Raw genomic sequence first — 16,364 nt, 5'->3', positions numbered from 1 at the left:
TCACGCTCACACAAGCCGCGGGCGCGGGTGCCTGTCATTGGCGAGCGGCCGCGGCGTCGTCATACTCCTTACGAAGGGCCGGGGGGACTCGGGCCGCGTGCGCGCAGCTTAGGACCGCGGCGAGCGCGAGGAGGCCCGACGAGGAGCAGCAGGAGCACCCTGGGGCGCCGCGCCAGGACCCAGGAGAGCCATTGCCGAGAGCGCGTGCGCACGTTGTTGCCGCCTTGCGAAATACTGTACTATACGACGACGACGAGCGCGATATGGGAAACGGTTTGCCTGGCGACGCCGCCCGTTGGCTCGGTATTTGTATATGAGGTGCCGGCGCGTGCGCGAACGGTGCTCCGACTCGTTGTCGCCTGCGCACGCACCGGTGGTTCGAAGTTCGTGTTGAACTTTGTCGTTGCACGGTGTCGGTGTGGGTTGTAGACTTGTAGTTTGATTACGTTATCATCAAGCGATGTTGGCGGAAAACTCAAAAGATTCAGATGGGGAAAAACATCAGACTCACAGTACGTTTAACCGAGCAGCAAGCCTACATGGAGACAAAACGATGTACCGGCATGACTGGAACATGAACACGGTTGTGATTCGCTTTTTAACGTGAGAATTGCTGTCCGAAACCATTTCGATTTTCTATGTTCTACTCCCTCCGTTCTAAATTGTAGATTATTTTGATTTTTCTAGATGCATAGATGCTTGTATGCATCCAGATACAGTGTATGTCTAGATGATAATATCTACGAACTAAAAAAATCAAAATGATTACAATTTGAAATGGAGGAGTACTCAGCAATAATCCTTTTCCCCAGTGTAACGTTGCATTGTGCAGATACACGTCGTGCATAAAAAGAGACTAAGACGCATGAGTTTGTCCACGCAATTTGTTGGCTGCAGATGTGATCCTAATCACTCCAGACCATTTTTACGGGACCAGTTCAGCCATTGGATTTTTCAGTCGTGAGAATTCGCATCATCTCGCTCGCTCCGTTCTTTCTTTCTTCCCGTACAAGCGAGCTGGGCGTGCCCATGCCGGCAGCCCACACTAACGAGCCTCCCTCGCGCTCCGATCCACCGTGTAACGTAGGCCGGCCTGTAGGGAGTTCAAGCTCATATAGTAGCTTCAATCGTTACCTAGTCAATTGGCTCCTGCATGACATGTGCATCAGTCGTTCTTCTAAGATGATTTTATTAAAAGAAAAGTAAGACAAACAATGTGGACGATTTTTTAAAAGTAAATATTAAAGTGTGAATTAATGGCTTTGAGACTGGTGGTTCGACCGGAAACAAACAATGCTCATAGTAGGCTTCAATCCTTACCGATATGTTTTTTTTTCTTTTTGAGATGTTACCTATATGTTGTTACATGTTTGCCAATTGACTCCAACATGACATGGTATACGTCCTTCTTCTAAGATGATTTTCGAAAAGAGAAATTAGACAAACAATTTTTGAAAGGTGCTACAACAGGTAAGAAGCCGCCCTGAAGAATTATATTAGATGCGAGATTGTTGCATATAAGATTTGAGAATTGAGAACAGGGGGAGATAGACAACCTATATTACATTACGATGAAAATACATGCTCCACGCCATTATAGGGGGTGTTTGGGAGCACTTCACTTCACCAAAAATCACTCCACTCCACCAACTCCAAAAAAATCACAGCCAAACGCGTTCGGCTCCAGCAACTCCGGCTCCAGGAAAAAAGGTGGAGCAGGGGGTAGATCCACATTTTTGGTGGAGCACCTCAAGAGGTGCTCCAAAAATCAGCTTTACAGATCTCCTCGTGGAGTTGGTGGGTATTTACCCACCACTGCCACTCGTTACACAATAACGGTTCGCGAAACAAGAATAGACTCCCGTCGCTCCCTGGCGCGCGCCGCCCGGCCGCCGCCCGCCGCCTGCCGCGCCGCCCGGCCGCCGCCCGCCGCCTGCCGCGCCGCCCGGCCGCGCCGCCGCGCCGCCGCCCGCCGCGCCCGCCGCCCGCCGCCTGCCGCGCCGCCCGGCCGCGCCGCCCGCCTCTGCGCGCCGCCGCGCCCGCCGCCCTCTGTCATCTGTGCGCGTTGCAGACTTGCAGGTGGCGTTCGTGGTGCTCACGGTGGCGATGGAGGCTGGCCTCGCGCGGGTAGCGCTCCACGACGGCGGCGCCACCGCGCTGGCTCATCACCCTGCCGCTGATGCTGCCGTTTATGCTTGGGTTCGTGTACCTGGCAGTGCTCATGTATCTGGTGGCCACAAGAGATTTCGACGGTGTTTGGTCCATCCACCCAAAAGGGTGGAAGCTGACCGCTCGGCCATCGTTTCTTTATTCTTCTTCTTCTTTAAAAAAAAGAGAGTCATCAACTTTTTATTACCAAAGTACGAGAATTCGATTCGTACCTGCTACTACTGCACTTCCCACTTGAGCATATGCTAGCGTGTACAGGAGGAAAGAAGGGGAGGAGAGAGGAGAGACAGACATGTGGGCCCGTCACAAAGGGTAAAATAGGCTATTCACAAGAAGTGCTCATGTTTTTGGAGCTGGAGCACTGCCACCAACCAAACACGCGCAACAGCTCCATGTTTTTCTGGAGTTGTTGGAGTGGAGCTAGGAAAGTGTGGAGTTGGTGGAGTGGAGTTGGTTTTTCTGAAGTGGAGTGCTCCCAAACAGCCCCATAGAATTCCTAGCAGTGACGTCCCTGATCTTGTGCTTCCGGAGTTCGAGGTCAGATGCTATAGGCTATAGCGATGATGGTGTTGCGGGGGTCATAATTAGACAAACAATAAGTAGACAATGCTCATAATAAGTTGCTTCCTGGAGTTAATGAAATTCGTGCAAGGTAGGAAAAAAGATAAACAACAAGCATTGGTTTTCTAAACTGTATTAAACGTGTGAATTAATAGCTTTGGAGACCGGTGGTTCGATTGGAAATACATTGTTGGATTTTTTGCAAAGGTGTTTTCCTCGCAGGTCTCAGCTCACCTAGTAGCCTGTGCTAGGTTGTTTTTTTTTTTCACAAAACATTGACTATATTTATTTACCAGCGTTGAACCGCCGGTCTGTATTTTTCAAAAACTAAGAAAAACCGCTGGCCTGATGTGTCGCCGTGCTGGACTAGGCCCTTGTTTACTTCCCTCCAAACTCCCAACTTTGACACTATGCAAAAAGAAGATTCCCCATCACATCAAACTTGCGGTACATGCATGGAGTACTAAATGTAGACGAAATCAAAAACTAATTGCACAGTTTTGTTGTACTTTGCGAGATGAATTTTTTGAGCCTAATTAGTCAATATTTGGACAATAATTCACAAATACAAACGAAACGCTACAGTTGTGTATTTATGGTAAAATGCCAATTTTGTCTATCCCAAATTGGGAAGTAAACAAAGCCTAGAGGTCCACCTGTTTGACTTCCGGGTCCGGTCCTATACCTTTGGGCTGAGACCTGAGAGAGCACAAATGACGGGGGCCCATAGGGACGCCCTCGTCACTCGTCGTCAGTCGAATCGGGGAGCCGCGGAGAAGGCGGGGCGAGAGGCGGCGTCGAGTCGCGGAGCGGAGGTGAGCCAAAGCGTCCAAGCCGCGAGCGACCGAGCGAAATGGAGGCGGAGGAGTTTCAGGAGGAGGAGGATGAGGAGATGGCCGAGACGGGGATCGACTCCCAGGTGCGTATCGAGCCACTTCTTCCACTCCCCCGCCTCCGATCGCGGAATGCGGGGTGAAGTTTTCTCGGTTTACCCCCTATGGCATCCCTGCGTCCGAACGACTCGTTTTGCCGGAACCCCAATTTTTGTGCGATTCTTCGTCCTAATCTGAATTGTTATAATTCCATCTAGCGCATGTAGCAGCTCACTCCGTAGCATGCAAATGGGGTTTTCTAATTTCGCATGTGTAGAACGGGCCTTGAGTTCGTATGCAGTTTTATCCTTTAGGAATAACGAGTTCACTGACCTGTGCCGTGCGTGTGCTATTTCTGCCAAATGTGCCCTTCAGATTGTAAATTAGTTTGTCAGGGCAGTAATAACAGTGAGAATTTGACATATGGGTCTTGTTACTTTCGAGATATTTGGTTGTTTCAGCTGGGCTTGCACATCTCAATTTGTGATCAAATATGACAATTTCAGCTCAACCTGCACTTTGAGGAAAATACATTACGATTTTAGTCTCAGTAATATTTTGCATATCAACAACATTTCACAATATATGCCATTTTGAACTTCTCACTGCGTGTTGGGTTTCTGTGTGAACCGTGACAGGTATGAAAAACTTTGGATGGCCTAGTTTGGAGTGTTTAGAGTTTGTTCTTCCATTAGTAGATTGTTTCATCTGGAACCGGAAATTTAGTTTGTGTTAGACAGTCACTTTATGTTCTAGCCAACTGTTTTTGAATCTGGGATGTGGTATCAGTTACTTTGTGCAGATGTGCATATCTTCATGCTATCACTGTACTCATTGAATGTCTTTATGATTCTATTTCAGGTCCATATGGCTTGTGTAATGCAAGGACGTAGGTAAATTTAGATGCATGCTTTGCTCATTATCCATTAGCTATCATTTTTTCACTATTTTTGTTAGTTATGTTTCTTTACTTAAAATACAGCATGTCAGTTGAACGTTTTCTTATTGTTTCTATTTTAGTTTTATAATAGGATCCTGTTTCATACAATTCCTCAAAAACATGAATGCTAGACTTCAATCTAGATAATATTGTGAATATTTTTCAACAGAAATAATACAAACCCTCCTGCTTTGTAACATTTATCTGTGTGGCAAGTAAATATCACCATTTATCATTGCACCACTGTCCAGTGCTAAAATTTTGTTTTTGTGGATAAGTAGCACAGTGGATAGTTAAGTTATTATAATTCGTTTTTACTTTATTGTGATCTCAGAGTTGGAGTAGCATACTATGATACAAATACGCGGCAGCTTTTTGTATTAGAAATCTGGGAAGACAGTGCTGGGGAATTTCCTCTGATTGATCTTGGTATGTTCCTCACATAAATAGCAGTTGAAATTTTCTATCTATTTGTTTGGAACATAGACATAGGGGTTGCTATGAAAAAAAATACTTGTGTATGTTTTCCAATATTAGAAAATTGAATGTTTCGAATAGGCAAAAGATAAACCATATAGCTGACACTTTGTGATGTTTGTGTTGCATCAGTGAAATTCCAGTCAAAACCAAGCACAATATATGCAAGCACAAAAACAGAAGAAGCACTTTTGTCGGCATTACAACGAAATGGTATGAGCCGCAACCACTTCTTCAAACTGATATATTCAGTTCTCTTTTGATGGTTTTGCATGGAATCATGCAGATGGTAATGATGAGGCTCCTGTTGTGAAGCTCATGAAAAGCTCAACATTCAGCTATGAGCCAGCCTGGCACAGGTTAGCTGCTCTATATACTTTTTACAGAACCAGGCCCTTTTTAATTGCATTAAGTATTATTTATATGTCTTACAGTATGCCTTACATGAGTATTATTAAGGATTGTCTTGATATGCATAGTACAGAATTTACAAATATATTAAATTACTAGACATGCATTTCTGGATTACTTTTGTATTCATTCTTGACCATTTACCAACCAAATTCATCATTCTTCAGTGCAAACTTGATTTATTTCAGTAATATTTATATAATGATGGGGTTTTGACATTATTACTTTGTAACTGGAAAACTCTATTAGCTGGGCAAGAGTCAAATATTTTTAATTTGGCCCGTTTGGGAAAAGGGCAAAGAAACACTTTAGTGAAGGTATATGTGATGACCTATAATATTGCTATGACTAGCATTTTTTTTGTATATGTCTCTATTCTGGTAACTTGGAACTGAAGAAATAAAATAACAAACTTGATCTGTTTTTGTAATGTTCATTGTGATTAGTAACCACCTAACCTTGTAATAGTTTTGATGTCCCTATAAGTTACATCTTTAACTTACATCTTTAACCTGATAAATTGACGATGTAATACTTTTGTGTGCGTATCTTAACTGCAGATTGATCTACTTGAAAGTTGCAGCTATGGATGATGGACTAAGTGTAAAAGAAAGGATCTGCTTTGTAAGTGATAAAAATACATCTTGCCATACCGATAATATTTAACCAAGCTCTGCAACGATTTTTATCCTGCTCCTTTTCTCGTTCCCTTTTAATTTGATATTATCCAATATGTCAAGTCAGGGTATCCTATATCTGACTAAAATCAGTGGCTGGCAACCTCTGGCAATTTCTTTTTTTTAACCATTCATCTTCACTCCCAAATTTTGTTAGCCATTTCTAATTTTGAGTTGGAGACATCATTTTCGTTTTGGTTTACTTGCAGCTTAATTCCATGATGGATCTTGGAAGCGATGTTCAAGTTCGCGCTGCTGGAGGTCTCCTAGCTATATTAGACAATGAGAGGCTTCTTGATACCATAGAGCAGATGGAAGGTGGAGCATCCATTGCGATCGATTCTGTGGCACAGATCTCATTTTATCCTTTGATGATATGAGATAAACCAAACACACTGATGTATTGAGATTTACTTAACTCTTCCAGTGATAGTCTAATTTGGAACCACCTTAACGCACTTATATCAGGGTGGCATTCTCCTGCCTGTTTTTTTGAGTTAGCATTGTATGCCTTGACTTTTCACAGAGACAAGTTCCTTAAACTCGACGCAACTGCTCATGAAGCACTACAAATTTTTCAAGTAGATAAACACCCTAGTTACATGGGAATTGGAAGGGCTAAAGAAGGGTAAGAATCTTTCATCAAGGTTTTTATGCTAGCTTTTGGTCGGCTTCCAATTTTAAATAATACTGACAAACTGCAGGTTCTCAGTTTTTGGAATGCTCAACAAGGTAAATAAGTTCTTTCTTTTCTTTATTTCTTTTTTTTTGTTTGAAATCACTGACCGTTCTTTGAATATAGTGTGTCACACCAATGGGAAGACGTCTCTTGAGGTAGCTCTTACCTCTGTAATAATGATTGCAATAATGATAATCCAAATTCGTATTAACTATTCTTCTTTTGGTGTCAGGGCATGGTTCTTACGTCCTATAATTGATATTGATGTCATAAATAATCGCCTCAACACAGTATCCTTATTTTGTTGAATAATATATATATTTCACTTTCTCAATTCTCAATGCCCAATAGGCACCATTAGTTCTGTCTACTGTTTTCCTAGAAATGGTAGATAACATTCTTTCTTTGCTGTGAAGAAGTAATGTCTGCATTGTGTGAGACGTTAAAGTCTGTCAGAGATGTTCCCCACATGCTCAAGGTGCTTGTTATTTTGCAATACAAACAGATTTTATTATGGTGCTATTTGTACCTTCTTTGGTTATTAACTTATAGTACAATCATTACCCATTTACTATGTCATAGAAAGACCTTTTAAAAAATAAAGTGAATATCTACTGTATATTATGCTCTCTTTATGGAAAATAGGCCTCAAATTGTGCTTCGGAGAGTGTTGGTTCTGGGTACTTTCACCCTTCACCTGCTCCCCAATTTTTCTGTGCTCTTGGATATTTTCTTTCACCCACCCTGTTCTGTTCTATGTGTACTCTTAATGAAACATGTGCTCAGGCACGTTCGCGAGGAATATGTTGCTACAAATATTGTGAGTTTGGCATAATGTAGTACATATTATTTTTCTGTATATCAAATGGGTTCAAGACTTGTTTCTCATAACAGACATTGTTTTGGTCTGGATGATAAAAACAAAACCTCAAAATTTGAGTAACATAGTTGAATCTTGATAATCATATGCTGCTCATATGACATAGTGGCCATTCTTAAAAATTTCTCCAAGAATGTTGATTCATCTTTAGCACGCATACCTGAAATTTGTCTTTTTCTGTAGAAATTCAATTCTCCAAGTTCCTTCTGTACAAGCAGTGACTGGAACACATTTCTGAAGGTACCCGAAAAGTCTTTATTTCGAAATTCCTACATGTTATCCTGAAACATATAAAATATCTGCCTTTCTAGAACATTAGTTCTTTTATGCCTTGCATGGTTGCGCAGTAGAGTATTGATAGAAAACTTAAATTTGAAAACATGCCTCCCTAGTCCCCACAAGAAGGTTCTGTAATAAAGTTAATACCAAGCCATGTGTTGTATTGCTTATTTGAACATGCTAAATATTAAGATCAATAGTCAGAATTTCTGGCAGGAACTCTCTGAATAGTTTTATCATGCACATGATTTGATCATTGCTTCATAGCATTTTGTCATGCAAATTTTTTTGATTAATGGTGTTGGGAAAGTAAGATTATTGGTCATAGTTGGTGCATGGGTTTTAGCATAATTTCTATGCCTACTCTTCTTGCTAGAACTTCTAATCATCAAGTATCCCAAGCTCCTCTATAAAATTAGAATACATATGAGAACTGTTTGATTTTAAGGGAAGTGGGACTTAGAATCCAGCGCCTCAATCACCACAACCACGCTCTTACCACTTGGCTACATGGTCCCCTTATTCTAGTGAGCATTATACCCCTGATTTAGAAAGTTAAATGAAGCTATCCATTGACTCATCATTGACTCAATGTATTATAGGTTAGGGCTGTTGGGTGTACTTTACAGAATTTTTGAAAATAAATTCACAATCATTTTGAATAACTTCTTGTTTTGGCTGTTCTTCCTAGCGGGTTTACTATTTTGCATTCAAAATTATGGCTTCCCTAGATATTCAGTGTGCATGTCTGCATCATCGTCTCATCGCAATTTTTTATTCTTCGTCTTTTCCCCCATTGACTTACTGGTAATTATTTTTCCCCTTTCTTTTCAGTGCATTTGCTCTCTGCTGCATATAAATAAGATTTTTGAAGTAGGAATATCGGAGCATCTGGCAAATAAGTTGCAACATATGAACATCGATTTGATTGGAAAGGTATCAATCTCCAAGGGGGTGGCATCAGTTCCACCAATTCAATATTGAAATTTGGACAGGCTTCATGCTGTTATTGCAACTCCCTCATTTGTGCACCATTTATGTTTGCAGGCAAATTCTTCCATTACAGCTGAGTTGGATTATGTGTCAGACCTGGTCAGTTCAAAACCTTGTCAGGTTTCATTTTTGTTTGGAAATTATTTGTATGTTTGATTAAAAAACATGCATAAAAATACTGATGGGCAGAATAAAAGGTGTTGACTGCAAATATTCTTAAGCATCACCTATTTTTTAGCGGATGGAGTAATGACTAAGTCTTCTTCCCCCTCTCTAGAGATTTATGTTATATCTGACCTCGTTTGCTGCCAATGATATTAGTATAATTTCACTTATGCATGATGAACTTCAATTGTGTGATTTTTGGGTACTGTTAAGACGTTTATGAGATAATTGTTTGTGAAATTTGTTGCTTCAAGCTTGAAACAAACGTTATAGGCTTGGATGAACGCTGCTATTTGGCCCGGTCCATTGGGTCAAATTGGTTGAAACTTTGTTTTTTACTGCAAATAACTAAGCACATAAAAGTTAATTGAAAAAAATAGGAGGTCAAATTGTGCAGCAATCATTCTATAAGAACCGCGCAATTTGCACCCGATTTAAGTGAATTGACGGTCATGCCAATAGGATAAGAGCCAACACTTACTCGCCTTGCGACATGTCAAGTGCCAACTCACACCTAGAGATACATGCCTCAGTGCAATTCAACATAAAAAGAGAACAAATCCAGTAGTCCCGGTAGGTGCTCAACAAGCTGGAATTTGAACAATAATTAACAATTCTTGAACTTTAAATAAATGCTCATGTTAACATGTTAAACTTGTTTTGCACATTTGGGTTGTGACACATTCTTTTGTCTTTCATTTTGTCTCTGGAGCACTTGTTGTGTACAGCTTCATTTTAGATCTTTGGGTGACTAATGACAGCTGTCTGGTTCTTGCAAAACTTTTTGGTTATTGTGATAAAAAAATGGTTCCTGCTATTTTTCAATTGTGTTTGAACATTCTGCTGGAAATTGCAACTCTTTTTTGCTACTACTGTTGAATACTTAGAGCTTTTTATGGACCTATTTTACTGTCTCATATACCATAAATCGGCAATCATGTCCTTCTATTATCAATAGGTAGTTGGTGTGATTGATGTGCAACGGGGTAAGGAGAAAGGCTATGAGACAGTGGTGAAAGAAGGGTTATGTGATGAGGTCAGACTTGCCTTTTCCATCCTTGAGTTGTCTTCTGCTATATAATGGCTTTAATGACTGTAAAAAGTGTGGGGACTCCCTGCCTCTTAGTGCAATATCGATATTCTTTCTGCATAACCAGAATTTATGTGGTATTTTCATGTTGTTATGCAACTGCATAAATACAATATTTGTCTCCATCATTCTCAGATGTTGCAGTTTTGGTTCCCATGTTGCAAGTTTATGTTGTATTTTTTTAAGAACATGATGTTGCATTCTCTTACCATTCATTACAATACCCATTTTTGTTGAATTTACCCACAGTTTCCTCAAATGTAGCTGTCTTCCACCGAGTGTCATGACGACATTTTCCAAGCATAGCTTCTGAATTACAAAATAGGTTATGCTCGAGATCATATCGTGCACCTTGTGTGCGCTTGTATGTATTAGAGTGGGTACATGAATTTGGAGTTTCTACACCATTTGTCAATGTAGCAACAACTCGTCTGTATAGTTGCAAAAGAAATTTCCATACTGTTCAATGGCCAAGTCTGTGTATTTCAAATCAGAACTGCTACAGAAAAAACTATTTGCTAGATTATATTTATTATGCTGCTATTCATTTGCTTTCTCCATATGTATCACAAGCATGTGGTTCTAGATTGTTCTGTACTTGTTATTTAAGTTATGGACACACTTGTATAATTCAATATCATCTCTTTGTATAAATCAGTTGGATGAGCTGAGGATGGTTTATGAAGGATTACCTGACTTTCTGGAGCAGGTGATAGATCTTCCAAACCCAAATTGAGTTTGGAACATTAAGTTTTTAATTAGTTATTTGGTAATTTCTGACAGTTCAATTGCCTCTAGGTGTCAGCTAATGAGAACGCATCCTTACCTTTTGAATTCAGAATACCTCCATTAATAGTCTATGTACACCAAATAGGTATGATCTTTCCTTATCTTTAATTGGAGCTCTGTTCTTATCTTGTTAATTGGTTTGATATTACCTAGCCTTCTGTATGTGAAAGTTTCTATTATGTGCTCGAACTTAATCTGGTTTCCTTTGTTTTTCTTATTTAAGTATCCTTTCTTCATCCACTTAGTGCTGTATATAACAGGTGTTCTAACTAAACCACTTACATTTCAACTAAACTGATGTATATATTGCTAAAGTACCTATCTACCTTAGGAAATAATGCTAAATTTGCTTGTTGATTTTTTTTGTGTTGATGCATGAGAGATTACTACTTAAATTAAGCTCGATCTATACTTAAGGTCAATCCACATAATAAGTCTTTTGACCTCCATTTGAGGGATGTTTGGATGTAGTCTCACTTCGTTAAAGGTTGGCATCATGGTTAAGCAGATGCTGTTTGAACTTTCATCCACATTACCTTCAAATATTTGATGTGATTGCTTTTTTGATTCCCCTAATGTAAAGGTTCTGTAAAATTTCTATGGAAATGACTTCTTGATACTCTGTGGAGAAGTTCAAAATTTAAACAATTAACATAGTTGCTACATAATCCTGTTCCAATTTATGTGTGCACAAATTTTGTATCCTCACATGTGCTTCTTCCAGGGTACCTAATGTGCTTTTTTGATGAGAAGATTAGTGATGCCTTGTTGGTAGGACTGCCAGATTACAAATTTGCGGTATGCAGTGTCTTTTATCTTTTTATATAGCCCCACCTATTTTAGTTCTGGTGTGTGTGTGTGTGTGTGGTGTTTCCTCGACCTGGTTATATCCAGGCCTGTTGTTCCGTTTTCTTCTATCTTAATGAAATGACACGCAACTCTCCTGCATAGTTTGAGAAAAAAATCCGTTGCTAGGCGATAAAATTTGTTTTCATCAGTTTTCAGAGGAAGGTGAGGAGAGAAGGTTCTACTACCATACCCAAAAGACAAGAGAACTGGACAACCTTCTTGGAGATATTTATCATAAAATTCTTGGTAGCTTCTGCATTCCTTTTTTCACTCCTATGATCTTGTTATACTACTGTAGTATCTTCACGAAATTATTTTTATTTAAGAATTAAAGGTTCTGGAATCTTTAATATCTATACAAGTCATATTTGTATGCAAGTAAGGCTATCTCGACGAGTTTAGGGCTACAAGTTAAACAAAATGGCCGGAGTTTGTATAATTTAAGTTTATATCTAATTGGTTCATTTTCTTTGTCAAAGTCAAGTTGATTTCTAGTTTCTGCTCTCTGTACTATTAATTCCTGTTTGAACCCAAACATGGAGATGGCATAAATCTCAAAGTACCTTTTTAGTGCTGTGCATGAAAATATACAGGCAACTCAGCAAACATATTTAGGATACCCACCATAGACCATTAGACACAATGGATTTTGGCTCAAGCCTTGTCATATTTCATGCAGATATGGAGAGAGCAATCATGAGGGATTTAGTGTGTCGCGTCCTTCAGTTTCTACCTCAACTGACAAAAGCAGTGAACTTTGCAGCAGAACTTGATTGGTAAGTATGCTTTTATTGGGGATACAAGCAGTATAGATCAGCTTACTGAAAGTACACCGGTTTAATGTGCTGCTCTTGATTTTGTTACATCAGTATTTTATCATTAGCGGTTGTTGCTCGCCAAAACAATTATGTGAGGCCCATCTTAACTGAGGATTCAATACTCGAGATTCATAATGGCAGGTTAGTATTTATTATAGTTGATTTGAATGTTACATGGTAGTTGAATATTGCTGACAGTCTTCAGCTTTACATATGTCTACAATTTCCTAAAACTTCAGTACCATCTAGACATGCTTTGCAGGAAATGACTGTTGATACCTTTGTTCCAAATGATACTAAAATCCGTGATGCAGGTAAATAGTTCCTGAGATATGTAAACCTTCGATCTTATGGCACTACTAGAACTATTGCAAACTTCTGACATAAGTTTTTTTCTGTTTAGGAAGAATAAACATAATAACTGGGCCCAACTACTCAGGAAAAAGCATTTATATTAAGCAGGTAATTGACTTTTAGAACACTTCCTACTCTGATAAACACAAACTATAAAAAGATCCAGTTGCATCTTATATCTTCTTTCAGGTGGCCTTGATAGTTTTTCTTGCTCATATCGGAAGCTTCGTTCCTGCTGATTCTGCTATTGTTGGATTGACAGATAGGTTGGTCTAACATATAAGCACTTTCCTTCTATGTATCACATGGTTTCTATGCTAGAAAAGACTATGTACTATGGTCGCAGACCAAAGACCATATGTATGTACATTGTGCACATGGGTTTGGACCAAACACAGTATGGTACATATTAACACTAGACTAACAATCTTTGACATTCTCAAGAATGTTTTGCAGGATATTCTGTGCAATGGGAAGCAAATCCATGACAACTGAACAGTCAACTTTTATGATTGATTTACATCAAGTTGGAACAATGCTAAGGTATCCTAGTAGTGACCCTCAAGCTTATTGTCTCATGATCTTTCAGCTGTGCCAATATGCTCAATAAGTTTCAGGCATGCAACATTGAGATCTCTGTGCTTGTTGGATGAATTCGGTAAGGGCACTCTAACTGAAGGTGAGAGTGAGGACCACAGAAAGTCTTAGTCTCCTTTCCATGTATCCTCAACATGGCTCAAGATTATATGACTAGTTTTTTTTCTCTTTCCTGATTGTTTGTAGATGGCATTGGTCTTCTTGGAGGGACTATCAGTCATTTTGCAAACTGTGATTTCCCTCCAAAGGTTAGATAGCTATCTTGGGAAATATTGCTGTAGAAATTCAATCTGATAGGGTCGCCAGTCTGGCTGGTGGTCTTCCTTTCAATCACTTCGAAGTTGTGATTTCTTTGCACTATTTGTTTGGCTCAGATTTTCTGGTTTCTAATAGTTCTTTTAGTTTCCTCGTGATTTCTTTTTTCGAGAATGTGCTGCATGCACGTATTTCGTTAAGAAGAGAGTTTACAACAACAGACAAAACAGATACAACCCCACGCACAATGGACAACCATGCACAGATATAACACAGTTTATTTTCCTCCTGACTCTTTTCAATTCATTTATAAATTTTGATGCCGTTTTCCAGTGTAAGTGGAGAATAGAGTTGTGAAAACTCGTGCAAGAATGATTACCCTTGTTCAGTGACCAATTTAATGCATTATTAAACCTGAATCACTTAATTGAAAATACTGTCAGTTTTTAACTAGAAATCCAGATATGCAGTTGTTTGACTGTACTGTAGATGGAGTAGGAAAAAGGTTTCACGTCAGATTCTCAGATCTTTTAAATCTTTCCCCTATAACCTCCTCCATGTTTATTTGCTTTTGCATACAAAAAGCAATTTGACATTACATTTTTCAAGCACGAGTAATTATTGCCCATGCAAGTAGTTGGTGTATTAAATATAACCTATTAGTTCATAGAATGAGTGACAACTATGCCAGGCATAATTGTTAGCTTGAAGCCTTGAAATGCTGTCTTTTAGAAGGGATTTTGTGGTTCTGTGTTACACCTGCAGTCCTGCACACTGTAACATGACCATAGAGTAATTTTTTTTGCTATGCCATTTATATACTCAATGGAAGTGAAATAAATTTTTGTGATTGCTGATTGACTCTTGTATATTTTGTAAATAGCTTATCCAAACATGGGTGAGCAGTATATCTATTTATACTTTTGGATACTTAAAATTGTCTAGCATAGCAGCAAAATTTACTAGTGCAGTATGTTGTGATATTGTCTAATTATTGCAGGTCCTTTTGTCAACACATCTGACGGAGATCTTCACCGGGAACTACCTACCACAGGTTAATGGTCAATATCCATTTGCTGATGCGTAGAAATGATTGTTTTCTGAGACTTAAAGAAATCTGAGACATTTTGCAGTCTGAACATATCAAATGCTATACCATGAGTGTTCTGAATCCTGATGGACAGACAAGTAATGACGATATCACATTCCTTTATCGGTAACTAGACAAGAAACCAGCCATGCCTTTTCTTGTTCCTGTTATATTTTCCTTTTGTACTAATGTCTTGCTTAATTTGTAACGCACATGGTGAAGACTTGTACCTGGGCAAGCGCACTTAAGCTTCGGTAAGTGTACATACTACATTTGACCAACAATTGGTGTGGATCCTTTTGGATCAGATACAAGGTAACATTTTTTTCCCTTGCAGGTCTGCATTGTGCACGGCTTGCTGGTATGTGCGCTGACAAACTTTTAGTCACCTGGCATATTAACATGAGTATTTTTTGTCCAGATTGTTTTAGTTGTCATTGTTTTGCGGCAAAATGAGCTGTCGCTGTAGTGAAGGGGTTGACATGATGAAGCACATCATTGCAATATTAAATTCCCTTGAGTCTAAACCATAAATTTTTCACCTGAATGGTTATCATAACACTCAAGGCTGCAATGTAAATATAGTCCTCGTGCTTGCTGTTCGCAGGTGTCCCAAATGAAGTTGTCCAGAGAGCTGACAGTATTTTGGAGGACATCCATTCCAAGAGACCTATAAGGCGCATGAGCGGCGAGAAATTAGAAGCAACCGACAAGCAGTACCAGGTACGTATCTTGCCGGACAATGACATTTAACGGGAAAAACATCTATGCTGATTTTACATACAAACTGACGCAATCTCTTTTTGAATTTTTCAGGATGCTGTGACTAAATTGATGGCCTTCGATACACAAAACGGTGACTTGAACAGCTTCTTCCAGGAACTCCTTGCCTCTGAATTGTAACACTGCAGTGCAAGGCTTAATCTCGCTAGTTACAGAAACCCACCGGCTTAATCTGTGAATTGTAACGCTGGCTTAATCTCAAACTACATAAATGTTCTACTTCTCGTGCATGTTTCATAGTGGTGTTCGGATGTTCCCCCATCTTGATACTCGGAAGCGTCAAACTAGTGATTGAATGTCATGCTTAAAACATTTATGTAGTTTGAGCACCACTTACGATGAGGCGAGATGCCCAGTATGCGCAACAATTTCTCATCGAATTATCATGTGACAGCTGTGATGATTCGTGGATGTTGCTCGGATTTCAGAGTATGCTGCACGCAACTTGCAAAGCAATGGCGCCAGGTGCATGCGTATCGGTAGGAGAACGGATATGGCCTTGGTCTGGAATCTGCTGCTTTTGTTATACTTGATGCGACATAGGCTCATGCTCTCGATATTCCCCTACGGTCCGGGGGTTTACATTTCTTCTACAGCAATGCCAGATTGGCAGATTCGGAGAAAATGTTACCTGAG

At 39.7% G+C, this 16,364-nt stretch overlaps 1 protein-coding gene across 2 annotated transcripts; it reads left to right on the top strand.

The window, feature by feature from the left end:
* Positions 1–3,457: 3,457 nt before the first annotated feature.
* On the top strand, positions 3,458–16,108 carry LOC101759847 (DNA mismatch repair protein MSH5). 2 transcript variants are annotated; one of them, XM_004961562.2, is made up of 34 exons: positions 3,458–3,649; positions 4,464–4,495; positions 4,877–4,971; positions 5,152–5,232; positions 5,306–5,378; positions 5,991–6,054; positions 6,317–6,468; positions 6,634–6,735; positions 6,812–6,839; positions 6,910–6,941; positions 7,019–7,076; positions 7,178–7,264; positions 7,850–7,906; positions 8,780–8,881; positions 8,993–9,037; positions 10,062–10,139; positions 10,852–10,902; positions 10,992–11,067; positions 11,707–11,780; positions 11,981–12,077; positions 12,511–12,607; positions 12,701–12,790; positions 12,899–12,963; positions 13,053–13,111; positions 13,193–13,269; positions 13,460–13,546; positions 13,621–13,682; positions 13,787–13,848; positions 14,856–14,909; positions 14,989–15,071; positions 15,168–15,199; positions 15,283–15,306; positions 15,553–15,668; positions 15,762–16,108. In XM_004961562.2, exons 1-34 carry the CDS (start codon positions 3,584–3,586, stop codon positions 15,846–15,848), a joined length of 2,445 nt encoding a protein of 814 aa, XP_004961619.1. In that variant the 5' UTR covers positions 3,458–3,583; the 3' UTR covers positions 15,849–16,108. The 2 variants fall into 2 exon arrangements, with proteins under 2 accessions (XP_004961619.1, XP_012699775.1); XM_012844321.2 differs by having other exon boundaries at positions 13,448–13,546.
* Positions 16,109–16,364: the final 256 nt, after the last annotated feature.

This window comes from Setaria italica, chromosome III (genome assembly GCF_000263155.2).
Source record: "Setaria italica strain Yugu1 chromosome III, Setaria_italica_v2.0, whole genome shotgun sequence".
Lineage (NCBI taxonomy): Eukaryota > Viridiplantae > Streptophyta > Magnoliopsida > Poales > Poaceae > Setaria > Setaria italica.
The sequence above is the reverse complement of the archived record's forward strand: the minus strand, read 5'-3'. Positions and strand labels throughout refer to the sequence as shown.

Bases quoted from the DNA above. Each gene is read 5' to 3' on its own strand.
- LOC101759847 (XM_012844321.2), top strand. From the start codon at position 3,584: ATGGAGGCGGAGGAGTTTCAGGAGGAGGAGGATGAGGAGATGGCCGAG. The intron at 11,068-11,706 runs GTATGATCTTTC...TGCTTCTTCCAG, and splicing joins AGTCTATGTACACCAAATAG to GGTACCTAATGTGCTTTTTT. The intron at 13,270-13,447 runs GTTGGTCTAACA...GACATTCTCAAG, and splicing joins ATTGTTGGATTGACAGATAG to AATGTTTTGCAGGATATTCT.